Source organism: Cottoperca gobio, chromosome 22 (genome assembly GCF_900634415.1).
Source record: "Cottoperca gobio chromosome 22, fCotGob3.1, whole genome shotgun sequence".
NCBI classification, from domain to species: domain Eukaryota; kingdom Metazoa; phylum Chordata; class Actinopteri; order Perciformes; family Bovichtidae; genus Cottoperca; species Cottoperca gobio.
The window spans coordinates 4,959,913-4,987,395 of record NC_041376.1 but is presented as its reverse complement, the minus strand read 5'-3'; the positions used below and the strand labels follow the sequence as shown (position 1 = coordinate 4,987,395).

The 27,483-nt window shown below is 42.3% G+C and overlaps 3 protein-coding genes across 6 annotated transcripts in view; 2 read left to right on the top strand and 1 right to left on the bottom strand.

The window, feature by feature from the left end:
- The window catches only part of fndc3ba (fibronectin type III domain containing 3Ba), an 87,324-nt gene extending 80,848 nt beyond the window's left edge, over positions 1–6,476 (top strand). For 2 of the 3 annotated variants that reach the window (XM_029460879.1, XM_029460881.1), the window contains 3 exons: positions 2,192–2,358; positions 3,922–4,049; positions 6,035–6,476. In XM_029460879.1, the coding sequence (XP_029316739.1) occupies positions 2,192–2,358; positions 3,922–4,049; positions 6,035–6,346 (607 nt within the window). In that variant the 3' untranslated portion in view covers positions 6,347–6,476. The remainder of the gene's footprint in view (positions 1–2,191; positions 2,359–3,921; positions 4,050–6,034) is intronic. The other variant, XM_029460880.1, reaches the window with a different exon arrangement.
- Positions 6,477–13,267: 6,791 nt separating this feature from the next.
- Positions 13,268–16,804, bottom strand: ghsra (growth hormone secretagogue receptor a). Of its 2 annotated transcripts, XM_029461465.1 has the most exons (3): positions 15,919–16,804; positions 15,712–15,822; positions 13,268–15,539 (listed from the first exon to the last, which is right to left on the bottom strand). In XM_029461465.1, the coding sequence occupies exons 1-3, from the start codon at positions 16,541–16,543 to the stop codon at positions 15,226–15,228; spliced, it is 1,050 nt and encodes a 349-aa protein (XP_029317325.1). In that variant the 5' UTR covers positions 16,544–16,804; the 3' UTR covers positions 13,268–15,225. The 2 variants fall into 2 exon arrangements, with proteins under 2 accessions (XP_029317325.1, XP_029317324.1); XM_029461464.1 differs by having other exon boundaries at positions 15,712–16,804.
- Positions 16,805–22,802: 5,998 nt separating this feature from the next.
- The window catches only part of pld1a (phospholipase D1a), a 29,891-nt gene continuing 25,210 nt past the window's right edge, over positions 22,803–27,483 (top strand). Inside the window, exon 1 of the mRNA XM_029460836.1 lies at positions 22,803–22,962. The gene's annotated coding sequence lies outside the window, so the exon portion shown is untranslated. The remainder of the gene's footprint in view (positions 22,963–27,483) is intronic.

Below are 27,483 nucleotides of genomic sequence, written 5' to 3'. Positions count from 1 at the left end.
GGAAACTGGTGGATTGCCTACTCCGGGCCCTTACCCCAAGTGTAGGAGTTCAAGTACCTTGGGGTCTTGTTTGCGAGTGAGGGCACGATGGAGCGAGAGATTGGCCGGAGAATCGAAGCAGCGGGGGCGGTACTACAGTCACTTTACCGTACCGTTGTGACGACAAGAGAGCTGAGCCAGAAGGCAAAGCTCTCGATCTTCCGGGCGATCTTCGTTCTTACCCTCACCTATGGTCATGAAGGCTGGGTCATGACCGAAAGAACGAGATCACGGGTACAAGCGGGGTTTTCTCAGACGGGTGGCTGGCGTCTCTCTTAGAGATAGGGTGAGAAGCTCAGCCATCCGTGAGAGACTCGTAGTAGAGCCGCTGCTCCTTTGCGTTGAAAGGAGCCAGTTGAGGTGGTTCGGGCATCTAGTAAGGATGCCACCTGGCCGCCTCCCTAGGGAGGTGTTCCAGACACATCCAGCTGGGAGGAGACCCCGGGGAAGACCTAGGACTCGGTGGAGAGATTATATCTCCTCACTGGCCTGGGAACGCCTCGGGATCCTCCAGTCGGAGCTGTAGGATGTGGCCCGGAGAAGGGAAGGCCCGGAGAAGGGAAGTTTGGGTTTTTTCCTTACTGGAGCTGCTGCCCCCGCGACCCGACCCCGGATAAGCGGTAGACGATGGATGGATGGATGGATATATATATATATATATTTATATAAATACACACACAACATACAGAAAAGCATAAAAGGTTCCACCTGCTATTGAAAACAAAGATGTTTAATAAAACAATATGTTTAAAAATGTAGGGCTGGTACAATCAAAGTGTTTAAGATGTCTGCACCTTAAACAAAACAAGTTAAACAGTTACAGCACAATAGATATCATTTTATAAAATGTTATGATATCCAACATTCCTGTGAATAAGTACAGAAAAATAGATTACGTCAATCGGAACAACAACACGTCCCTGTCTGCTTCCAACCTGCTCTTCTTAATTGGTCGGCTGTTTGGCTGCGGGCCGAGGATGCAGTTCATCTCATTAACTGCGGCCCGGTGATTCTGTGTGTGCGTTTATTGTCCGTGCTCTGCTGCGTGTTAATTGTTTTTGATGATGGAAACTTCGGATGATGGGAAAAGTTGATCTATTTAGACCGAGCGTAAACAAGGGGGAGACTCGGATACACAATGCTTTTTACTGTGCAACTGATTCTACCAGCGCTGGGTTGTGTGTTGGCGTTCACTGTAAGGCAGTGAGGCAAAGGATTAACAACATCGTATATCAGGAAACGCGTCACTTCTCTGTCGCGCAGCTACATAAAGAGCTCATCTGGAGTTATAGCCCACTACTAAACCATATCTTCTTTCTCTCTCACTCTCTCTTCCCTTTCCTCTTACAGCAGATTCTTCATCGTTGTCTCTGCTCTTTTAATTACCGGTCCCCTTTCTTTATTTCTCCTCTTCTGACTTACTCCCTCCATCTTTGCCCCCTATCGTCTCACCTTTTGTCTTTCGCTCTCTATTCCCTCTCTCCCAAAACCCTTCCCCGCTCAGACTCTTGCCTTTATTGTGCTGAAAAGCTGATAGCAGAGATAAATAACCACCTTTTCAGCTCAAATCCCCATTTCTTCCTGACTCGCTCAATCGCTCACTTATCATCTCTCCGTCGGTCCATCAATCTGTCCAGAAACTTCTTTTGCTGCGAGATTTCATTAGATTTGTGAATGTGGCCTGCCAGTATGCGGCCTGTGTGTTCATAAATCACTCTTCTCTTGGTTTGGATGCATTCTCCTCACTTCCCATGAGCCTCCTTGATTTTTTTCAAGGACTCAACTTCTTATTTTTCAAATAAATCCCACCTCAGTGTATTATTCTGAACCTATGTTGATGCAGTTAACACCTTTTCTAGAGTGACTGGCCAGTAAGAGGTGAATAAACTCCCTAGTGGTCAAACACAGACCAATATTTAAAATACCAATAAAACTGTGATTTATTTATATATGGTTAGGCTAACAATGTCATGCAACCACAGCTGTTAATAAGCACAGTGCACACTCCCTTATCTTTGACTCACTCTTTCTTCCTGTCCAGGTTTGTTTCTCCCTTCTTCTCTCCTTTGCCTCTTTATTCTCACAGATTTTCCCTTTAGATTTGTCATTTATTGTCTCTTTTTTTTAAATCTACATTATATCCTCTGTCCAGGTTTGTGACGATCTACCACGGTCCGAGCCACACCTACAAGGTCCAGCGATTGACTGAGTCCAGCAGCTACAGCTACAGAATACATGCCATCAGTGATGCTGGGGAGGGTCCTTTCTCTAACACTCACACCTTCTGCACCACCAAGTCTGTACCTCCTGCCCTCAAAGGTAAACTGACCCAAAGTGTGTGTTTGTCTTTGTTTTGTGTTGCATGGATGATGTCACTGCTTGCACTCCAGGATTTGTTGCACCAGTTATTCAAAAGTCCATCACTAAGCTAATGCATAAAAGTCCTTTCTTTGTTCTTACTAGCTAGTTTCAATCTATAAAAATACAACTTAAGAAATGTTTTAACTAGACTTTAACTATGTGTTAATTGATTTCTCGGAAACACCTGTTGCGCCGTCCAATCAAAAGAATCAACTATGTAAACAGGAAGTCACAGTAGCATCACATATCATAACATATAAAATCCCAGGTGTAGAGGGGCATACAATATATTAAGATTAACTGCTAATCTTTTGTAAATGTAGATATTACTTTGCTTTGCTTATAAGTGCATACATGGACAAATATGTGTTTTTTAGTCATGCAGTTTATAATGAGAGGGAAATATCAAATTATGCTAACCTATCTTATGTTATTTGGTCACTTAGTGTTACGTTATTATCTTAACGTTTAGTAATTTAATGCATTTTGTGTTATTTTTGTTAAATTTGAGGTGGGATTTGTCAACCATAATATATATTTTTACCTATTTAAACTCACAAAGATCATATATCAGCAGTTACTTTGTGTACGTATTTAGTAACAACCAATCTGAGCAACCCATTTTGAGTTGCATAAATCTCCAGTTACGTTATAACTAGGTTATTACTCAGTTTTAACTTTTTTTAAAGAGTTGTTGCAACCGGCTCCAGCTGTTCAGGAGTTACACTGAATGGCCCCAAAGAGGCGAAATATTATTTCCGTTTGGCTGGTGGCGATGACATGTTTACTGGTGCCCTGCTTGATTATAGCCTCCAGCATGTGATCTTTGCTGTAAACTGAGAGGTGGTTGCTTATTATACCTGCAATAATCACAGTGATGAGTGTCCTTCCAGGTGATATAACCAGAGAGAATCATGGGTATTACTGTGGGGCTGTGGATGTGCAGCATAGAATTGACATATCCACAAACTCCTGAGGCGTATAACAGCCTCAGGAGTCCAAACGGATTCTGTTAGCGGTACATGAGCTCAGTCTGAAAGGTTTTCTCTTTCATTCAGAACAACAAGCGCGAGATGACCTGAGACAATTCCGTGAATCGGTCCCTGGTTAGCGTTTAGTCCAATGTATGCTGTATTTAGCACTGTAGTTAATGCAGAATTAGATTATTGTTGTGTTGTTGTCGTCATCCAATGATATTATTGCTTTGCCAAACCGTTAACAACGTGTGTGAAAAAACTGAATTATCGCACATGATTAATGTATTCACCTTGTTGTGGTTTACGTTCAGGATGACGTGCAGCACATACTCAGTTTTATATAAACAGCTATTAACATGACGGCAGCTGATATGAAGCATTAGATGCTGGGGAGGAGATGGATGTTATTGTTAATTAAAAAGCTGGTTAGCGGACCTAAATGCAGAAAATCTGAATATGTGATTTATATCGTATTCCTTTTTCTAAGTATGAAATCCTCTCATGGGATTGAAATCATGTTTTGTTTGTCATTTTATTCCGACAGCTCCCAGAGTGCACCAGCTGGAGGGGAACATGTGTGAGATCACATGGGAGACTATCGCACCAATTAGAGGAGATCCCGTGAGCTACGTGCTCCAGGTGCTGGTGGGACGCGAGTCAGAATACAAACAGGTCCGTCTCACCCAAAACTCACACACTCACACACACTTGTGTCTCTGTCGCCACACTTCAATGTGGCTCATTCTTAATGTTGTGGAAGTGTGTACGACTGCTGGGGGGGATATTTTCTAATCTCCTCGAGGAGCAGTAAAATTGAGTTTGCATTGATAGGGAAGGTATTAGAGAGCACTCAATCGCCCCAAACACCTGGCTGAAGAATGAAACACACACACATAGACACTCCCTCTCTCACATACACTATGTCTTCCCCACTGACAGATGGAGCTTCATGAATTTGACGGTAACTTGCAGTGCCAGCAGTATTTTTTTAAATGGTATTAAACCATTTAAATGAGAATAACAAGACAGAAACAACTGAAAAAAGATTTTGGCTGCACTGAAAATATGGGATTGGATGGCTGGCAGTTGCAGCGATGTGCAGACTAGTAGATTGCAGACAAAGGGACATTGATCTTCACGTCTTACGCTCCGTTATTGAATTACTGAATGGTCGGAGGGGAAGAACTGCTGATACTCACCAGCAGACAAAACAGCGAGGATGTGCATGTGGGGATGTGTGATGTGTATTTGCTCATTTCATTACACACATCAGCTGCCAATACAAATCTGTGGTGCTGCTTCGCAGGCGTTTGTATGCTTCCCTCTGTGTGTTTGTCCTTTTTGTGCAATCTCACATGAGGAGAACAGTGAGTGAGTGCATGCATACAGGGCTGTTTGATTTGCAAATTGCAGTCATGAATAAAAGGCTGAAACTAACAATCAATGCACCTTTGCATGAAAACCACAACACACGTACGGTCCACCTGCCGCCTGAAGTCACAAATTGGCCTCAAGTGGCTTTACAATGTGTACAGCATACATCCTGAAAACACAATGTCAGAGACCTCAGGAAGAGCAACATAGAAGGGATCTCTTTTCTAAGACGGACACATGTTCAATAGATGTTGTGAGTGTGTGTGTGTGTGTGTTGGGGTTTGTGTAGAGCAGGGCCAATGACCAGCAGTGTTAGAGGGCTTCAGGTTGTGCTTCTTCAGAAGAAGGTGACCTGTCAAGAGATTGAAATGTATACTGTGTCCTTTGGCTGTCATGGTATTATAATATGATTGTCCTTTTCTGATCTCTGGAGTACAAGAAATGAGCAAATATTGATTCATTTTCTTGCCCCAGGACATTTCAGCAGGTCAGACGGGGCGGTCCACGATACGTTTTGTCACCTTTTTTAAACTGATACTAAAGTCTGCAACCTTTTTATCAGTTTCCTTTAGTGAAGGAGTTTATTGGTATAGCTTGAAACCATTTCCTGATCGTAATTTGCACCATATTTTGTCCCAATAAAAAAAAGTAGGTAAGCAGAGGACTGAAACCTTATAAATCCTTTATTACTTCCTGTAACTAGCAGCAGATACAACTCTTGGCTGCCCTACTTAGTCGATTAATCTGTAATTCTGATCTTTTAACCAAGAAACTTATAAACAAATCTCTGGTGAACACAGGATTTAAAATGGTGCTTGTGCATGATTCTTTGTGGAAAAACTGAGTTTCACATCAATTAGTCGAGAAAATCGTACGATTGTTAGTCGAGTAAGTCGAGGGCAGCCCTGTAATGATCGGTGCTCGACTTTCATTGGAAAAGGGACGCAATCAGCGAGGTGTTGTTCGATACAGACAGGACTCAGTACAGTCCCCTCTGGAGGGGTGATCTTCTTCACCAGATGTTTATTCTCATGATTTGACTTGAACGGGTTCCCTTTGTAAACCTGCTGAGAGCCCCGCTGTGACCCAAACAAGCGTGCAAGCAACAGCGACCAACTCATTTCACTCCTGAGCACACCGTCAGGAAACAACAACGGGCATTGAGTTTCTTTAAATGAATATGTTTCGAAGGCACAGTGTGACATTAATGTGTGCTCATTAAACACAAACAGTATATATAGTGTTACAAGCTGGCTGTTAAACAACTTTATCTCCCCTCGCAGGTCTTTAAGGGAGAGGAGGGCGTGTTCCAAATCTCTGGTCTCCAGGGCAACACAGACTATCGTTTCCGCGTGGGCGCCTGCCGCCGTTGCCAGGATACGTGCCAGGAACTGTGCGGACCACTGAGCCCCTCCTCCTTGTTCACGCTGCGTCGCCAGGAGACGGCAGCATCGGGGGAGCTGTGCCCCGTGGAACCGGGCAAAGGCGCCGGCCTGATCTCCAGCGACGAGCGCTTTGCGGCGCTCATCGTGTGCATTTTCGCGGGATTCTCCATCCTCATCGCCTGCTTGCTACAGTACTTCTTCATGAAGTGAGGGAATTTTAACTATAGGATAGAAAAAGAAAGCAAAATCACAGAGAAACTCTTAAAAAAAAAAAAGAAAAAAAGTCTTTGAAAGAACCGAATGAAATCAAAACAAACTGATGTTCTTCTAAGGCTATGTATGGTCTTTTCTTAGTCAAAGTATCAAGTCTGGCTTTCCTCACCTTGTTCCTGTTGTCTTCTGCCTTCACTCAGTTCGGTCTCTTTTCTCTCTGCGTCTCTGTCGTCTTCGTATCATTGAGGAGTTCTGTCGAGGGAAGCCTTGTCTTAGTTGGGAAAGAAAACTGATAATCAAGCCTTAAAATAGCTGTGAGCAAAGCAGTTGCTCGTCAGACTGACTTGCATGTTTTTATTTTGTATCTTTTTAAAACATATTTGATTAGAGAACATGTATATTTCATGACAGTCATTGCCTTACTTTTTGTTTTGTTTTTCAATGTGTACTTTACTTTTTTTTTTTTTTTTTGTTGCTGCAGTCTTTATTCATTTCAGCCATATTCCAATGTAGGCCTACACAGCTTTAGCCATTCATACCTTATTATTCAGTTTGTTACTCTACAGACTGTCAGTCAATTCATATCTGCTCAGCTTTTAACATTCAATCACTCACTCATTCAGCTACCAAAGTGATGCAATCCATGTGTGGTGTAAGATGCTGCTATCCTGTGATTTTATTATATCTTAAGAAAAAATGGAAAACCAGTAATCTAATATATATACACACAATATATAAATATATATTATAACAAATATCTATGATGCTATAAAAGTGATGTAATATAAGTGATGGCAATGTAAGGTCTGAAGTGCAGTGTGAACGGGGAGGAGTCGACTCTCGGTGCTCACAAGCAGCAGCTCTGGGGTCAGTTCAGCAGGACATGAACCCTTGTAGGTATTCAAATGTCGGGCATGAACTGGCGCTAGCGTTTAGGAAGCCGGGCTGGAATAGTTAGTGGCTGCAACTTAAGAGGAAAGGGCTTGGGCTCGAGCATTTGATTGGCCCTTCTTGGTCAGTCCTTCCATATTCTACCATCTACATCGCTCCAGCCTATTTATCTGTAGCTTTAGTAGAGAGGTGCTAACGGCCTGCCAGCTAGCCACGCTTCTCAGAGCTCTGTGTGTTAACCAGGAAAGCCGTTAGGAGTTAGCCTGAGCTTTACCCCCCCCCCCCCAATATGTATCCAGCCGCCAGAGCAGTCCTGAAGCTGTAGTTTCTCCTTCCAGCTAGTCTGTGAATCGATACGTTTGAAGACTCTTCTTCTCTTTTATCCTCTCCTGCCCATAATCATCTGTAATTACCTTTTGCTCTGGCTGCTTTTCTCTTGCTTTCGATCCCTCCCATCATTCTACCCATGCCCTACTCTCTCTCTCTCTCTCTCTCTCTCTCTCTCTCCCTCTCCCTCCTTCTTTCTTTCTCCCCCCCTCCCTCTTCTCTCTCTCTCTCGCTCTCTATAAAAAGGTGCTTTATTGACATGTAATCAGAGCAGTAGCAAGTCTGTGGTCTCTATTCAGACGGACATGTTCTCTGGGGACTTGAACTAATGTTCACTAACCAAACAAGCCTTTGACAGAACACAACTCAGCAGAACAGGGCATTCTGACACAAGTAACCCCCCCTGACCTCCCGCCTGACACCTCCTTTAAATCCCAACCCGAGAAAAACAAAGCCAAGGTACAGCCCAATACATGCCCTGATGATCCAAAGAAGTCACCCTGACCTGCTTGATTAATGTGTCACATGTCTACTACTGTCAGGTGGGGTTCAGGGGGAGAAGGATTGGGTGGGATGGGGGTTATGGAAGAGTGGCGTGGGGGGTGGGGGGGGGGGGGGGTGTAGTTTTAGCCCCGCCGGCCAGCTCTGATTGGCAGCCTGTAACGTACCTCAGGGATAAGGCCTTACAGGGGGAGACTTAATCCTGTCATCCCCATCGCTGTCATCCTCGTCATCATAAAAGCCTCTGTTCCTCTCTCCGTCTGCCTCCCTCTCTCTTTTTTTTATCTTCTTCTGCCATTTTTTTTGATGCTGTATCTTGTCCTCTGTCAATGCTGTGCCTTGCTCCTGTATGTGTCGGTAAGCAAAGTGGTTTACTAGCTCAAAATACCTTTGCCAAAGTTGATGGGAAAGTTAAGGTAGAGTTCTTTTTCTAGGTTTTATTTATACTATATATTTGCATACAGTACTTTACATGCCAATTACAGTGCAATCTTCATTTATTTATTGTTTAAAGATAAAGAGACAAGTGTAGTTATATACTAATTTTTTCCTTGTAGCATGTTTTTTTTTTTCTTTTTAAATTTTTGTTTTAATGGATGTATGTTAGATTGTATGATTAAGGCCAGCATTCCTTATCTCAGTAACCCTTTAAGTATTTCTCTTACAGCTGTTGGGAACCTGTAGCTCATCAGTCCATGCATTGCAGTTATCATTGCCGTTTCAAACATGTAACCAAATGCCTTTGTATTTTGTTTTTTCATCTCCTGTTGCGGCCGTGCACAGCCGAGCAGTTCTTGTAATGCTTAGAGAGACATGTAGCAAAGCAAGGCCTTAGGGTCAGTTCGAGTCATCTGTATTGGGATAAACATGGCTGCCTTTGGCTTTTTTTTTTTTCTCTTCCTGATTAGTGTTATAATGAAGCTTCTGATATCTTTTTACTGTTTTATTGCCAAAGTGCAGGCTTCTTGTGTCCACTAGATGTTGCGTTTGCAGTCGTCTAAAGGGTTCTGTGATGTTCTTTCTGTAACGACACAGCATTGCGATTATTATTATTGTTATTATTATTCTCTCAAAAGGAAAAAAAAACATTAACTTGATCTGTGATTATGCTTCTTTTCATATTATCTTTTATTGTTTTTGTTTTGTAAAGCAAAATGTGCCATTTTGAAATGTGTAGCCCCTTTCAAATGAGAGTTTTTAACACGACCTGATTTCACACTGAAAGGTAAAAAAAAATTAATAAAAAAAGGCAAAAACAATCATACGATGATTTCAGGCAGATGATGACAATAATAATATTGACGATTCCTTGTTCAGGCTAGTGCTGGTATAGCAGTAGTTAGTATTTTGTATCCAGTATTTTGCTAAGAGATGATATACAGAGATATCTATAGAGCTATAGAATGAGATGGTAATACATTATGACTAACAGAGTTTAAGCACTTTTTTTATGCCGAGCATTAGTCTTGATGAGGTTAATATGAGCGAGAGGAGACGCGAGGTCCATCGCTCTGTTCCAAACACTACTGCCAACGCCGTCTGTTACATTCATTGGCATTATTCTGTCGTTGGCGTCACTGTGACATTGGCATTACTGAAGCACGGTTTCTGTGCTTCTCAAATGGCACCTCGCTGCCTGCAGAATGCAAACTACGGCAACAAAGGAAGTACAGTTCATAGGGAGCGCGGCTCCTTTCTCAGACGTGCTTAATGGCGCGTCTACCTGGCATGTTGCATTGTAGTCCACAGGTGATATGTGAGATGTCCTGTCCTTAACCCCCCCCGATGTAATGTTGCCCACCTACAGCCCCCTTATTACCTTTTCCAAGCCTTAATGCCCGAGTGGGAGAGCAGAGGCGATTGGCCGAGCTCAGGCGAGTCATGTTAGCGTTGTATAGTCTCGAGGTTAACACAGTGTTAACTGAAAGGCCGTGTGTTTGTGGGCAGGGTACTCCCTTTATGTACTTTGTTGTTTTTGTTTTTGTTATTTTCAAATGCTGGTGATTTTATAGACCCCCCACCCCCCCCCACCATCCACCACCCTGCATGTTTGGCAGGTATGACAAGAATGAGAGACAATTTTTTGCCCAACAACCCCACGTCTGTGCCTTCTGATCAGTTTTTTTAATTTTTTTTTTTTTTATGTTTTGTACGTTTTACAGTAAGTAGAGAATTTTGACTGAGAATTTGGCGATTTGAGAAACGTACAGAGACTCACAGGTATTTAACTATTTTTTAAGCGAGACAAAAACAGAAACATATTTTTACCTCACGATTTAAAAACAAACATTCCAATGTTGTCACGGTCTACGAATTGAGAAAAAAAAAAAAAAGAAATTCATGCATTTCTTCTTGTATTGTAAATGTTAGACAATTTCATATGCATTATATAAAAGAAACTGCCATATCAATTTTAATGTATAGATTTTTGCAAATACTACCCTATGTATGTAAGACGTAACTGTATCGGTAGCGTATATATAATATATTTATGCCCAATAAATGTTTTGATTTTTTTCTGACTTTGATTGCACCTGTCTGTTTTATTGTGTGTGTGTCATTATTCATCAGCACTTCTACACACACACATACACTGCTCTACATATAGTTCTGTGTATGTCACCTGTGTCACACGACAGCTGAAACTAACAGTCTTGCAAATGTCAATGCATAAACTGTTCTGCTGACATTTAACCGTTCTGTAGCAATATTGATTTTCATCTTCAAGATTTAATAAGTGAATAAGTCCACTCATCAGATACATAATGCGCTGTTGTAAACATCGCTGAGAAGTAATCAATATTTATAATATTAGAGTGAACACAGCATGAGTTATGTCTCAACACAGTTGTAACTCTTTCAGGCGACAATGTTTTAAATGTCACTAAGACTAATTTATGTAATTAAAGACAATTAGACTTAATTAGTCTTTTATCACACACAGTTTTAAGGCTGTAGAGTAAGTGCGTGAGTGTCCATTTAACCTGGACTATCGGTGCGTCAGTGCTAGATTTACTCTTCAATGGCTTCGATAGCGTTACGCCAGATAGCCAAGAGGAGTAAATCACACTCCCTATCGTCCCCTGTGAAGACAGACTTCTGCTCTAAACGCTTAATTCCCCCCCCCTTTACCCTGCAGAGGCCCAAGGACAACAGGAATAATAGTCTTTTGACATTTTGTGGTGATCCAGCGTAAGCTTTTTTTAAAGTGGTGTCGAAATTGAACAATTAAATAAGCGGCAACAAAACAAGTCTTCCACTATCTCACCCTTATCGTTTCTTAAGTTAAGTACTGCGACAATATAAGAAACCTTTGTTCTCGGGAAGTGCACTGTAAGTAAACTCTTTTAGTTGCAAATCCCGAAGGAGAAGAAATGTAAATGTTCTTCTTATAGCTGTGTAATCTACAGTTGGGGCACGAGTCTGACAAGTTAATAGCTTGGTGGACAGCTTCAGGACAATAAAGAGCACGCAACCTGTCACACTTTGTACCAGATGGGCTACAGCAAAAGAAAAGCAGACCGTGTACTTCTTAAAGAACATGGACGGAAGGTGTGAAGACTATCTGCTGACATCAATGGGGATATATTAGATGATACAGATATACTTGTCTCCTTCAGGATGAGACTTAATAACTTTGGTGATCCCTTAACTTTTTATCTAGTGCCATTATCAGGTGGTATTTCTACATTTTGGTTTATGACCAATTATGAAGGATTAGTGGATCAGCCTCAGTTTAGTGCTAATTTAAAAAAAATCTCTGCTAAACATCAGCATGTTAGCATTGTCATTGTGAACATGTTAACATGCAGATGTTAGCATTCAGCTCAAAACACCACTGTGCCTGACAGTACAGCCTCGCAGAGCCACTAGCATGGCTGTAGACTCTATAGCCTTGTGAAACTGGATGCTTCCTGCAGGATAGTTTGTCATGGTGTAGACCTACATCCCTTGCATCTGTTTGCACAACAGCTAGTACCAGTTAGCAACAGCTAGTGCTAACTGGTACCAGCTGTAAAGGGGCTGCAGCATGTGCAGGCACAGACGTCAACTCCTCTTCAATCCCAACCTCCCCCTCTTTGTCTAAAAGTAACTTATTCACTCCCCACGGCACAGCCCACACCTAAACACACTATCATTATGTCTGAGTCATTAATTTAATTAAACCTCTCTTCTTTCACCTTTTGTTTTATTGTCTATTTTCGTCGCACATTTTTTTTTTTAATAGAGACCTCTTATCCCTGTTCTTTCACACCTGTTCATCTCCTCACCTATCATCCGCCCACTAATCATATTCTGTGAGTTACCAGCACGGCTTTTATTTCATTCAGTCGCTTCATTACTTTTCGGATTTTAAACATTTCTTTCAAACATTCTTTTCTATTCTTTGGCTCTTTCCCACAGACGTTCACAAAAATGTGCTGAACATGTTGCACTCAGAGGGGTTTCTTCAGATAGCTACCTGGTGTTACCTCAGAGGTGAGTGAGGCGTCTTTTGAGCCCAGTGCGGCAGAGCCCGCTGTCTTACGGGATGGAGTGGTGCTGAGCCTTATGGCCACAATTATACAACGCCAGCTGAGATGAGAGAGAACACACTGCTGTGTTAACATTGCAATATAACGACTGGTTTTACACCCCACTGAGACTTACATCAGTTAATTGGCTATAGCAGGATCACATAAGGCAAAGATTACAGGCCCTGCGAAGGTGCAGCTCAGTCTAAGCGCTACAGTCTTTCCTTCAATTACGCTTGATGTGGGTGGAAGGTTTATTTTAAGCGGCAAGGTTAGTTTCACAATCCTCTCGATTTGCATCTCATATTTGTTGGAGACTAAAAGCTACTTGATTGTCAAGTGTGTGCCAATTCACATGAAGAATTATTATTTTTTTTTTTCATTTTAGCAGACGCTCTTATCCAGAGCGACTTACATTGAACTAACTACAGGGACAGTCTCCCTGGAGCAACTCAGGGTTAAGTACCTTGCTCAATGGTGGCAGCCTTGTATTGAACTCTCGACCTTCTAGTGTTTTGTTTGGAAGGCGTACCACTAGCCCACTAGAGATATACAAGAATACAAATATAGTTTGTTTTTTTATAAAGATGTTTTTGCTTCTTTTTTCTTTTTATTGGATAGTACAGCTAGATAGACAGGGACTCAGCCTTAGTACAGAGGCACCCCCCCTCCCAGGTGAGCTACCGGTGCGCCCAATACAAATATTGTCTACAAAAAAAAGCAACTTTTTTTTCTTTTACAAGACTTTATCATGGACGGATACATTACCCAGCAGCAGATATTCACAGACATCTTTAAAAAACAAAACAAAGGAAAATATGAATTTTTACTCTTTTAATTATACATCCTGTAGATTAATAAATAGCATGTCATGACATCAGTATGTACATTTCAGAAACATTTATTAATAGAGATACATTCTTCAGAGCCAGGAGGCCATGTTTTGAAATCCAGTGCAGATTGGTGGAGGCTGCTGCGGTGATTTGGACTGCTGAAACCATCTGAGCGTTGAGCATCACATCTATTTACAAGCACAACATCATCACTTAGAGACTTTACCAAATGAAATCACTTTCATTTCCCCCTCTGTTGCTTTATCTTATACATACTTAAAGGAAGGGCAATTAAAAAACACTTTCTTGTAGAATAGTGTTGTATGGGTTTGCATGTTTGGCACATTAGAATGTTTCTATTTAAGTTCACCCTTGAAAATTGCTTCCTTTGGGGCAACCCATTTGAAGCAATTTCAAAATAAAACATTTGCCGATTTAATGAACAACACAAGTAAGGCATACATAATATAGCTTTGATTTAGCCATTGAAGAAGTCCGTCCGTTTGTTCACACTGAACTGTTTTGGGAGTGGGGAACAAATTCATGCCGAAGATGATACACAGGGCAACTAATACTCCAGGTTGACAGCTCTTGTACTTCTATACAGGTGTGTAAAGTTACCTTCAGACACTTTTCATCACTTACTAGCGTTATCTAGCACTGACGCAGCTGTGATAATGAGAAAAAGCCCTGTACTGTATGTTGTATGGAGGTAACTGACATCAGCGCACCTGATGGCTGAAATCGACAAAGTTTCAATGGAGCACAGTTCACAAAACTCTAAAGCTAAAGTGTTTAGTAACACCAATCAGCTTTCTTAGTCTAATGCACCAAACTGAGATGTCTTAAATCCTTCATTTAATCAAACCTTCCTCATGTACATTGTTTTTTTTAAGTAGCAAGGGCCTGCAGCTTGAATAATGTTGATCATTTAACAAGAATAAAGTATAATTACAAAAACTAGAGCCATAATGAAACATGTCTTGAAAATGTTTGCATTCTGTAAAATCCCTCAAATCAAAATCAATCAAACTCTAACCTTGATTGGCTCCTCTTGGCAGCATCAACAAAGCATGGACTTGAATTTCCAAGATACAGGGCATTCAAAATATTAATAACAGTGACTTAGAATTTTTACATATTCACACTCGCTCTTACAAATCACAGAAATCACATCCACAACATGACAGCTGGCACACAAAACATGCATGCAAATACTCTCTCTCTCTCTCTCTCTCTCTCTCTCTCTCTCTCTCTCTCTCTCTCTTTCTCTCTCTCACACACACACACACACACACACACACACACACACACTGCACTTCTGCCCCTCTCTGAAGGAGTACAGAGCAGTGCCACAAGTTCTACAGTGCTTTCTTTGTCATCCAGAGTATGAATATAATATAAGGCAATTGTAGATGTCTATTATATTTATATGTGTGCATGTACAGTATATGGGCATGCACATTGTTCACATTTGGATCAATATAAGCACTTCGGGCTGGTGTGTATTTTTGCACTGCACCAGTCGTGCTTTTGAAATGCTGCTGAGTGTGTTGATCAATACTGCAGGGCACTTGAACAAGAAAATGAACCGTTTGAAAAAATAATTGAAGTTCTATTAATGCATGTTGACAGTAGATAGAAACTTGCAGCTGTTAGTGGCTCACATTTTTCTCACCCACTGTTTCTTTTAGTCCCAGTCAAATAAAGGCAAGTGCCTCGCAGTTTTTTTTGCCTGACAGAAATAACGGCTTTTGAGTTGGTGTTATGACTGATAGTCTTTCAAATTGTTTCCAGACACTTCATGCGTTTAGAAGCTAACTGTGGATTCCGTCCAGCCGTTCAAGCCGTCTCCCTTCATGGTGCTGGCTGTGCGGCCTCGTGGCGGCTGGCTGTCAGTCATGCCGAAAAGGCGCGCCGCTGCGCACCGGTATTTCCAGGACATGGTGTTATAGAGGATGGGGTTGATGGCGGCACTCAGGTAGAAGAGAACCACGGACACCAAGCTGCAGTACTCGGACAACAAAGTCAGCAGAGGGGACGGCGCGTCCAGAGAGCGGAACTGCAGGTAGCGACCCACATGGAACGGCAACCAGCACAGGACAAAGGCCAGCACCACCACCACTGTAGGAGGGGAGGAAGATGAGTAGGTGGGGGAGGAGGATGAAGAGGAGTAGATTGTAGGAAGAATCAGAAGAGAAGTAATAAAGTTGTAAACAAGCTTAAATATATTTGTAAACATTTTTTTCTATACTAAGTTATGTTTGTGCGTAATTTGCGCACTCCCCAAACTTACCCAGCATCTTGATTGTCTGTCTGTTGCTTTTGTCCCGGTGAGCCACACGGGAGCTGATGTTTGTCTCTCTGTGTCTCTGCCACAGCCGACGGCCTATGAGGCTGTAGAGCACTGTGAGACAGAAGACCGGCATGAAGAAGAAAACAGAGCTCAACCACACCATGGCCCCCATCAGGCCTGACTCCACTGCGTAGTGCGTAATCTTACACTCCCGGGTGTCCCCGGCCTCCGGGGAGAAGCCTGTCTCATTCATTGCAGCACTGAAATTTGGCCACATGCTGTCACACTCCACTCCCACCATGACAAACACAGGCCCGGCACTCATTAGAGACACTGTCCAGAGGAGAAGAATGAGGGCACGAACACGCCTTTTGGTAACCAGAGCCTTGGCACGTAACGGGAAACAGATCGCCAGGTAGCGCTCCACTGACAGAGCAGTAATGCTTAGGATGGTGGAGTAAGTGCATGACTCTGACACGAACTGAAAGAGCTTGCAGAGTGCGGCCCCAAACCGCCAGGGCCTGTACCTCCACATACGGTAGAGGTCCAGTGGCATACAGAGGAAGATGAGCAGGTCTGATACGGCCATGCTACAAAGGTACAGGTTGGTAGTAGTGCGCATGTCCCGGTACTTACTGACCACCAAAATGGTCATGACATTCCCTGTCACCCCGACCAGAAAGAGAAGCGTGCAAGCGATGGTGATGACCGTGAGCAGAGGGATTGTGTAATAATACAGAGGAGGCTTGCCAAGGTCAGCGTTCCTTGTTGCGTTGTGGGTCTCCTCCAGGCTGCAGTTATGGGAGAGGCACACCGAGCGATCTCCCATCATCACCGTTTGAGCCTCGGAGGTGGATGGCAGAGGTTGGCAGCCGTGCGTAAAATCAAGATCCTTGCGCAAGTTGCAAACACAGCTTGTGTAAACCCTGTTTAGTCACAATTTTGAGTGGACAATGAACTTCAGAGATCCTCCAGGGAACAGATAGTCCTCCCCAGAGTCAAACACAAACATGAGGCTATAGGTCGATCTGAATGAAACACATGGCGTGTCAGGTGCAAAACAAATTACATGCTGGATATATGGTAAGCCACACATCACCAACCGAAATTAATGCAGAGGTCTATTCTAATCAAAACAGATGCAGCAAAAAAAAAACACACACAGCACAAACATCTATTATCTTTTTTGCCTCTTAAAAAGTTATCTCCCGCGTCCTTTCTGTCAGTGTGAGCCACCAGCAGCTGAGTGCTTTAGGGAAAATGAAGCATGAGAATCCTTCATGCACCAAAGAGTCCCACAGAGTTCCCATCACCAGCAGCGCGTCCCTGTTTGCGCGTCAGACAAAAACAAAACAGTGAATCGGTAGACGACTTGCACTAGGCAGCATGTGACCGTGAGTCAGAGGCAGGGTCGTAATGATGCGGCACCAGCGGTGAACATCTCTCCTGGAAAGTGCACCGGAGCTCAAACTCGGCCAAGCACAAACGGATAAACAACAACCACAGTGAAAACAAATACAGTATGACGGAACGGAGACAGTTTTATAAAAGTCACAAGAACCAGGAAGGAACGACGCGTTGTCAACATAATAATTCAAATAGGAATGAAATGAATGTAGAATAAAGTAGAACTGAGAAGTTGAGAAAGACGAAGGAATCTGCTCCTCTAGTTGTGGTGCATATCCAGTGTGTGGATCCAGACTCCAAGTGGGCAAATCATCATACAGGTGTAGTGGTGCTGCTCTGGGGAGGGTGATGTGGAAGTCTACAGTGAGCCCAGTGCTACAACGCCACCTGCAGGTACTTTAGTGCACTGATGACTGGGGGTTCGTTCTCACCGGTTTGAGAACATCTGTTTACCCCCAAGTCTTTCAGAGAGCATAGGGAAACAAGTGACCTTTCAGAAATTCTTCCAAATGGGAGTCCATGAGCAAGACCTAAAATAACCATCAGCTCCGAAAGTGTGTCTTTGCAGCCGATCTTGCAAGGAGGTAAGTAAAACATATATTTTCCCTGTAGGGGTCAATTAGTCACCAGCATAAAATTATAAGATCCTATCTGGCAAGATTTAAATCAAGGCTCCAATTTGCCCTCTGCGGTATTAGAACAGGGGACGTGATGTGACACTTAAAGAATATTATTTGTTTTCAGCACTAGAGGAGGGCAGAAGCACAAGTCCCACGTAAACTTGAAAGATGATGTTACGAAGATGTTTGTCTTCAATACAACTACAGGCACAGCCATGGATGGTTTTATTTGCAAATGACAGTTTTAGTCAGATAAAACTGCCTCATACAGTTTGAAGAATATTAATGTTTCAGCCATATGTGTGCATACTGTGTAACGAGGTTAAAGCAGAGTCACTTAGTTAACTCCCACTAGAATATATCACCCACTTAATAACTGGCAAGATGACTGGCTATTCTGTCACAGCGACTACAGAAACAGGTTTAAATGCTTTCTGTAAAACTGTGCAGCATGTAGGTTGTAAAACTTTCATTTTTATACCTTTTTAGGCTGATTGTTAATCATTTTCATTGACATTATTAAAACATTTAAAATTACATTTCGATGCACTTAGTGTTTGGACAAAGATGTCAAAGATGCAGAAAATGCTGAAAAGTATATTCTGTTCTTGTGTCTTTGATATTGTTCCTAAACTGTACTTTTTTTTTTTGTGATCAAATTTTTATTGATGTTAATACACAACATGTACAACCAAGAGCACCATTTTAGAAAGAAAATAACTTAAAGTACATAAGAGAAAGAAAAAATACAGCAATTACTTGCAAAAATATACAAAATGCAGAATACAGAGTAAGCTAAAAAATAATAGACAAATAAAAATAAATTAAAACCAAATAAAACAAACCCAACCCTCCCTCCCAGATGCAAAGACCCAGTGAATTAGGAGGCTTCCATCGAACCGCAACCATCTTTTTAGCAACCGTTAGGCCAGCTAGTAAGATGCACCTCTCAAGCTTGGACAGATCATTTAACAGGCAGTCACCGGCACTGTCACTGAAAGCACACGTGACATGCCAGAAGCCACTTTAGTCCAGAACAGTGCGACTGGAGGACAGTCCCACATCATGTGAATGAACGTGCCTTCATAGTGCATAAACTACATGAGGGATCGTCTATCATTTTCATGCAGTGAAGTTTACGCGGGGTTAGATATGTTCTGTGGATATAGTTAAAGTGGATCTGTTGGTGATCAGGATTCAGAGAGGCATCTTTTATGTTTGACCAAACACCCTCCCAACTGAAAACAGGGTCTAAAACTGGACAGTCACGTCTCCATACTCTGTCCAGCAGTAGGTTATCGTAGGAAGCATCCACAAAAAGAAATTATACAGTGTGGACACCATACCCCTGTTGTTTCCTTGTACGGTAAACAATTTATAAAGAGGATGAATGGGTAAAGGTTGCTGCCATGGGACACCATGTGCCTTGAGAGCAGATCTGAGCTGCAAATAAAAGAAAAACGAGCTACCTGGCAGATTGAACGCGTTCTTAATTTCTTGAAAGGAGCGCAAATCCCGTCATCATATATGTCACTCGAGTGGTGAATACTGCTGTTGCTCCAATGAGATTTAGACCAATTAATACCAAAGCCAGAGAGACAACCAAACTCCTCACAAATAGATAATAATTCAGGCATAGATTGAGTCGGATTTTCCATTAAAACCAGAATATCATCCGTGTATAGCGCCACCTGGTGGTGAGTGTCATGAGAGACAGAGTACATTAGGAGATTGCCGTTTCATTTGGGCTAGAGGTTCAAGGGAGAGTGCAAAAAGTGCTGGGCTCAGTGGACATCCCTGGCGGGAAGATCTAGAGACAGGGAATAGTGCGGAGGATAATTGCCCAGTGAGCACCAGAGCTGAGGGATTAGAGTACAGCACCTTGACCATATGTATAAAGCCATTACCAAAACCCATTTTCTCCAGCACAGACCACAGAAAGGACCATTCTAGTCTGTCAAAGGCTTTCATTGCATCAAGAGACAGCACTGCTGCCGGGTCTTTTTTGTCTACTGAAGCATCTATTATATGGAGAAGACGTCTCACATTATCAGCAGCTAGCCTTGACTTTATGAACCCTGTCTGATGGACTGTGGTAAGTCCAGCTGACCAAGAAAGGCATCAGATCTATTCTTGTCCAACTGAACCTCTGACTTATATAAATGAATAACATGGAATAACATTAATGCTTTCGAACAGTGGCGGCTGAGGGGGACGGCGCTTGTTTTTGTTTTTCAAGCAGCACTTTATCGCTCAGCAAAATAAAAATAAAAACACACAATGTTAACTTTATTCAAACGCACTCGACTCGTCCTTTCAGCTCGTGCAGTTTGGCATGTTTCGTGCTGTAATGCAGCTCGAGAGCCTTTTCCATGACCGCAAGCGCGTCCACACAAACTAGGCACACTGGCCTTTTACTTCCACAAAGAAATAATCGTTCGTCCATTTCTCCTGGAACATTCCGCATCCACCTTTCTCTTAGTTACACTCGCCATGCTGCGTTCGCTGATGTCAATGACCGTCTCGTTTAATATTGAAGTTTTTGACATGACCTGACCACGTGATGACACGTTACGCTCGTGTTGTGTTCAAGGACCCTGACCGTGGTCAGGAAAAATAGTCAGTCACCGGTTATATTCTATATCTGACTAGATTTGGATTTACTTTTTTGGAGTAGATTTTTTGCATGTGTTTATGAATTACCTCGCGTGACACGTGAACGCCCCCCCTTTCTAAAATATTACTTCCAGCGACCCTCAATGTCCTCTGAACGCCCCCTGGGGGGCCGTTGCCGCCTCGGTTGAGAACCCCTGGTCTAGACATTGCCTTCAATCAGATACTCACATTGGCTAAAATATTTAAAAACAAGTTGTCTCAACGGTATACATTAACAGAATTAGCAACGGGTTCAATCTATGCGGCCATTTTATCCAGCTGATCACGTGACCCCCTTAAACTGTACATTTGAATACGGGATTTAAAGGTTAACCACATTAAATGTGCATCACTAGAGTCAGAGACTACACAGGGTTACATTAGCATGACACATTTATATATGCTACATTGCTTCTTTATTTTGATTAGACTTAGCTTAAGCTTTATTTGTCTGGTATCGCAAACTCAATTATGGGAAGCAGGTAAAAGTGGAGCCACTGCTATCTCACAGTGCAGTCACTCTAGTTTGGTTTTTACATGCTTTTATTTTATACATTTTTATATTTTACCTCAAAATTACACATTTATATGAAATAATGATTGTTATATGGTATAGTAAGATGTCGATTAACTCAATTTTGACCGGATATGTAGTTAACATTACTGCATTTTAGACTTGTAGGGCGTTGACCAGGAGGAACACAATATTATCATTGTTGGAAATCCTGCTATCTCCACAAGGTCAACTATGATGAAATGCTAGGCTACGTGTAAGACTGTAAGATTGACAAACATTGTTGCTTATTTTCTGAATGGCTGCATTGACAGCTTAATGCAGGCCTCACCATTGAGACAAATGACCACTATCAAAAATCCGTGTGAATTTTTACTCCACTGATGTGATCCTCATGCTTCAAATATTGTTATCTCTCTGCCCTTTGTGCTTTGGTTGCCAGCAGATGCCATTATGTTTATGACCATGATCTGTGTGTGAGAGAGAGAGAGGGAGGAAGAAAGACAGGAGAGAAAGAGTGAGAGATAAATAAATAGAGGAAGAGAGAACGAGAGAGATCCTAACAGTCGAAAGAACACAAGCAGGACGCTTGTCAGGACATTTGCGTCTGTCACAGCCTCTTTCATCTCATCTGGTATGTATCTGGCTGGGGTCGTACAGAGCGTGTGTGCGTCCTCACTGTACTGTATGTGTGTGTGAGAGGAAAAATCTGTTATATGTAATATAACTACATTTCAGTGGGCCTATGCTCATAACAACTCATAATGATCATAATAGCCAAACAAGCTGGAATTACTACGCACACAGATGAAATTGCAAAATTGCTCTGTTTCTGGGACAACAGGAGGTAATAACAGCAACTGTGGTTATTTCCACTGAAATGTCACGGCTGTATTTTAGTGTCAGGAGAGATTTTTCTGTTCTGTCTTTTTATGGCTGTGAACTGTGTGTTATGTATTTGAAACAGAGGTTTCTGTTTGATATTTTTATGATACATTGCTGTGTATTGTGTACAAGCAATACATGTTCATGCTTTACTGCGTCAGTCCTGTTTCGCTACGGTTCATGTGCATGTAATTCTGGAGTGTGTCTGCTAAAGTTGGTAAAGTGTGGGGAGTGTTTCGGATGTCATGATGTCTGAACTATGCTTCCAGGGTGTGGTTGTAGAGTGCAGGGTAAAGTCCCTGTTGTAAGGAATAACTGTACTCATTTGGCAGTTACTGTGTGTGTGGCGTGTGAGGGGCGCAGTAGATCCTTTCATCCACAAGATGGAGGAAGAGATCTGAGGATGTGTATGAGTGTTTGACTCATAATGAATGGCTTTGTACTAAGTGTGATATCAGGGTACATTTCATTAGATGAAAGCTCTTTCAGCGAGAACACACACACACACATGTGTACACACAGGTTCACACAACTACATCTACATTGTTTTTTTCTTTTTCATAAATCCATATGGATTTTTAATCTGAAAAGCACAATCCACTGTACCACTTTATGTTTCTGTGACTTGTGCAGATCAGCCATTTAAGATTAAAAAGTTTCAACACACATACATGCAAAGGCACAGGCAGTTAAACATATTCATAAATAAGCAACACGTGTATAGCACAAATATTGACACATACATAAAGATGGAGAAACAAACATAGTAACAAACAGAGAGAAAGTAAGTGTGAAATGATGTAGGCAGGACCAGTGTCAATGTTTTCTCCCCAAGGGACTCCTCCTACTTCAGCAAAAGTCCACAACTTTTTTTTAACCAATGAGAGAAGCGTGTGGGAGGAACCCGCTTCTCTGATTGGTCTAGAGTTTCACAGACCCCGCCCTTCTTGAGGAGTTGGAGTGAGTTCTCTGTGAGTTTTTCCTCAGCTGCTCTTACTGAGTTACAGAGAGGAAGGAGCTCAGGACTAGCTGTTGCTGCTGCTGCTGCTGTACACTTTGTTGTCTGCTCAGCTGGAGAGAGTGTGTCTTAGTATAGTATCCATTCAGTGAAGCCAAAGTGGATTGATCATACTAAGCAACATGTGGACTCCACGTCCACAGAAAGAGCAGGTTAGTAATGTCTCCCTCTCCGTTTGTCTGCTCTGTTCTATTTGTGTCCTTGTGGACTGGGGGAGATATGTGTCTCTGTGACACTCCTTAGGTTTGGGCTGTCAGCGGGATCATGAAGAAGAATGTACAGTATGTTTTGAGTTTGAATTTGCCTTTACATGTTCTGCTGCCTGCATGTGTGCATCACAGGGCTGAGTGCAGTTCTTGAAATCTAAAAATGCATTTAATATGACAAGGTGTAGATGTGTGTGTGTGTGTGTGTGTGTGTGTGTGTGTGTGTGTGTGTGTGTGTGTGTGTGTGTGTGTGTGTGGTCCTTCTGCCCCCCTCCTCTCACACCCTGTTGTGGAAGTTAGTTGCTGCAGCAGGAATGTCATGTGAAGACTGGAGATATCTTGCTTTTCTTTCTCAGATCCTCACTCATATCAACCCCCCCTCCTCCTTTCTCCCCCGTCTCCTCTCTCTTCTTCTGTTGTCTTTGCAACCGAATACACACGACACTGACCTCTGGCATTCAGCACTCTTCCTTTTGCACAGACAGTAGCAGGAGCACGACCTTAATACTTTACTGTTGTGGTGCCAGCTCACATAATTAACTTGGTTACCGTTATTTCAGTGTGTTTAACCATATCGATCCGTTCCATGTGATGCTACATTGCTCAGTTTGTGATGTCAATCATTAATCTGGACAGTGGGAGACCACCTGCTGTACTTTAGTTAAAGTTATGTAACAAGAGGTTGTTTTTTTTACTTTTATTCAATATTCTGCTGCTTCTCAGGAAGGATTTGAAATATCTTTCGCTTGGCAGGCAGATTTAGTATCGCAAATTTATTCCAGATGTGGAATTCTGTCTCGTATGCTCCTGCCATGTGGTGAAGCCCTGTCAAAGACCTGCAAACTCTGTTTAAAGTGTCCAACCACGCTCTGAATGATGATTTAAACATTACAAACCTCGTTTCTGCAGCTTCCACTGTCAATCTGCATCATGAGACCCGTTCATAGCTAACACTGGAAGGGTATGGTTCATACTTTCTCAATGCTTTATCATGAGACCTCTATGGATAACAAGTTTTAAATCTAGTTCAAGTTATCCTGACAGCATTGCTTTACTGCTGAAGACCGACTGTAGAAGATAAAAGAGGTTCATGAGATGCAAAAATAGATGTGATTTATTTACATGGTGAAAGATACAACTGTGCCATTTGGCGCTCAGACCGCCATTAGTACCTTCTTCTGTGTCTCTATTTTTGCCCCATACAAATTCTTTATTCATATCCTGTGTTATACATTCTCAGGTATTGAGGTCCAGGACTATCATGTAAAAGTCTTTTCTAGCTTACATTAAAGGGTTAGTTCACCCAAAAATGACATTTGACCTCTTATCATTAGTTGCATCTTGTTTGCTTGTGGTGCTCACATGATTAAAGAAATATCTATTCAACAGTGGCATTTATTTCCCCAGAAACAATGTTTACATTATTCTGAATAATCCACAGAACTTCCTTGTTATTATAGGAACTATTGTATTTGTTTGTTTAAAAAGCAGTTCCAGTTAAACCCCTTCACAGCCGTCTCTGTGGATTAACTGGCACATTGTCGCTTGAAAGACTTTTCAAAAACGTAATATTTATTTATTGCTGTTTGCATCACAAATGCAAATTCCATTCAGCTCCAGTGTATTGTGTTGGCAGCAGAAATCAAAAGGGACTTTGTCAACACCCGGGCAAAAACCCCCCAAACTATCTTTTCGGTGGAGATGGTGAGTTAGGGATGGACCGTTTCAAGAGCCCAAATGTCTTCTATTCTTTCTCTCCTGCTACTATAATCATGGTGAGTTAGATTCACTTAAGTGGTCAGTACACAAGTAGTAGTTTGGTAATTTCCTGGCTCTGACTTGGCTGCCCTGGCGGGGCTGAGTCAAGCCTGGCTGAAAGAGAAAGAGAGAGAGCAGTTCCATCACTCCTTCAGTACAATGATGCCTTGTGTTACCGCCAGCAGAACGCCACTCTGGCGGTTGCGCCCTCTCTTTTTCTGGCATCAACTGTATGTCTTTGCTTTCTCTGCCTATCTGACCATCCCAATCCCCCCTATCCATGGTGTGAAGGATTAGATAATAGGCAGCTTTAGTGTGGGCAGAGAAAGAGGTGTCACAGACCATTCTCATTGGTTCTTCCTCCCGTCCTCCCTCCCTCCCTCTATCTTCTCTCTCTCTCTTTCCTTCTCTCTTTGTACCATCTGCGCCACGAGGAGCTTGGCACCACACGATCTGTGAATGCCAAGCTAAGTTTATGTTATCTTTTTATTGTATGTACTGTACGTGTGTGAGTGGTCGTCAATTACTCAAATATAGTGTGTCCATGTATGTTTGGTGTCTTTACGTTGATTTTAAATCCTTCACTGTGTTCGCCACAGTACTTTGTAAATGTCAAACTTGTTACCACACATCCAGGAATAGATGATGCATCTATTATTCTGAACACTCAATGGGTAATAAGTGACAGCACCTCCGCTGATGTTGACATACTGTAGATTCTCAGGCCGCCCCCGCTGTTCTCTTCAAGAATCTGACACTTTTTTTGAACACAAATTGTAGAGGGACAAAAGATGGAGTATCAGCAGACGTGCAGAGAGCATTTATGACACTTTTGGGATGAAAGAAGGAGCTATGACAAATGTAACCAATACACCGATACAGACGTGACAATTAAGCGATGGCGATCACTGATGAAGACGTCTGGCTCAGAGGGGATGAAGAGCAGTTATGACAGTATAACTTAAGATAAGCGGTGATGATGGTGGTCATTCTTGCTGACTAATTGTTGGATATATTCTATCCCAATATCAAATACAATATGGCAAATGTATGCAAATTCAAACGTAAAATAATCAAATTGAAGTACAATGGCTAGATTTTCTGCTAGTAGAACATGTTTACATGCTTTAATATCACACATTATTACATACTGTCTGTCTGCATATACCTGAATTAGTCCCAAACCTGTAGTTTTAGTCTCTTTGACCCCGTTCATCAAAAAAGCCCAAAAGTTTGCTCTGATTGGCTTGTGTGTGTGTGTGTGCCTTCTGCCCCCCCTCCTCTCACACCCTGTTGTGGAAGTTAGTTGCACAAGCACTGAAAAAGCGAGTTTTTCAAAATATGTCTGCTTTAACAGGGAGAGAAAAGGAGATGACATACATAGTGAGAGTGGAATGTCTGTCTCTTTCTTTGTTTATATTGGAAATGTAAACAGTTTAAGGCATTTATTTAAGATTTAGTTTAGGTGTCATGCAGTGAGTGAGTGCAACTCAACTCCCAGCAGTATCCCGTACACGGCAAGTTCCCACCTTTCTGATTAGATCAGATTACTGCCACATCACTAGCATGCTTCCTGCTTTTGTGTAAGAATACAATTGTAGTGATAAAGAAAACGGCTTCAGAAAAGACAGGACTGCTGAATGTGTGATCGTTTTACATGTGGACCAATGGCAGTGCCGTCCCACACGGATTACAAAAAGTTTGGCAGTGAATCAGACTTTTGGTAACTAAGCAAGCAATTGATAGGGGGTGCAGATTTTTCTTTTTGGGTGACCTGTCCTCATCCCTCATGGGTCCCTCATGGTTCCTCATGGGGTTCTCATTGGTCCCTCATTGGTCCTCATGGGTCCCTCATTGGTCCTCATGGGTCCCTCATGGTTCCTCATGGGGTTCTCATTGGTCTTCAGTGGTCCTCATTGGTCCTCATGGGTCCTCACGGATCCCTTATTGGCCCTCATGGGTCCTCACTGATCCCTCATTGGCCCTCATGGGTCCTCATGGGTCCCTCATTGGTCCTCATGGGTCCTCATTGGTCCCTCATGGGTCCTCACGGGTCCCTCATGGGTCCCTCATGGGTCCCTCATTGGTCCTTAGGGATCCCTTATGGGTCCTCATGGGTCCCTCATGGGTCCCTCACGGGTCCTTCATTGGTCCTTAGGGGTCCCTCATGGGTCCTCATGGGTCCCTCATGGGTCCTTGCATTGCTACAGGAACAGAGCTACTAACACAAAAACATAAACTACAGCATGTCTCATCTTCTTTTACTTCAAAACCTCAGATGGAAATGTTTTAACTAAAACAAACGCACCTGGCCCTGCTTGCTTCTTCCTCCAGCTATCTCAGAGATACATGAATGTTGTGAAAGTTAAAGGAGTAATTTTTTGGAAATATCCTTATTAATGCCCTGGCGGAAAGTTATATGAGAAGATTAATACTGTTTAATTCAAAGCGTACAGCCAGCAGCCAGTAAGCTTAGTTTAGCACAAAGTATGGAAACATTGGGGAAAAAGCTAGTACGTCATGCTTGTTTCATCTTTATATGACCACAGCGTAAAAACAACAATGTTAAAGAGGATTTTAAACTGGACTATATTTTGGCTGCGTGCAGTGACTTCTTGTCTTCTAGTCTCAGCTGCTTGCCTGGAAACAGCTCAGGGATTGGAAATAGTCATGTAAAACGTGCCAATTCACCTCGTAAAATGAGGAACT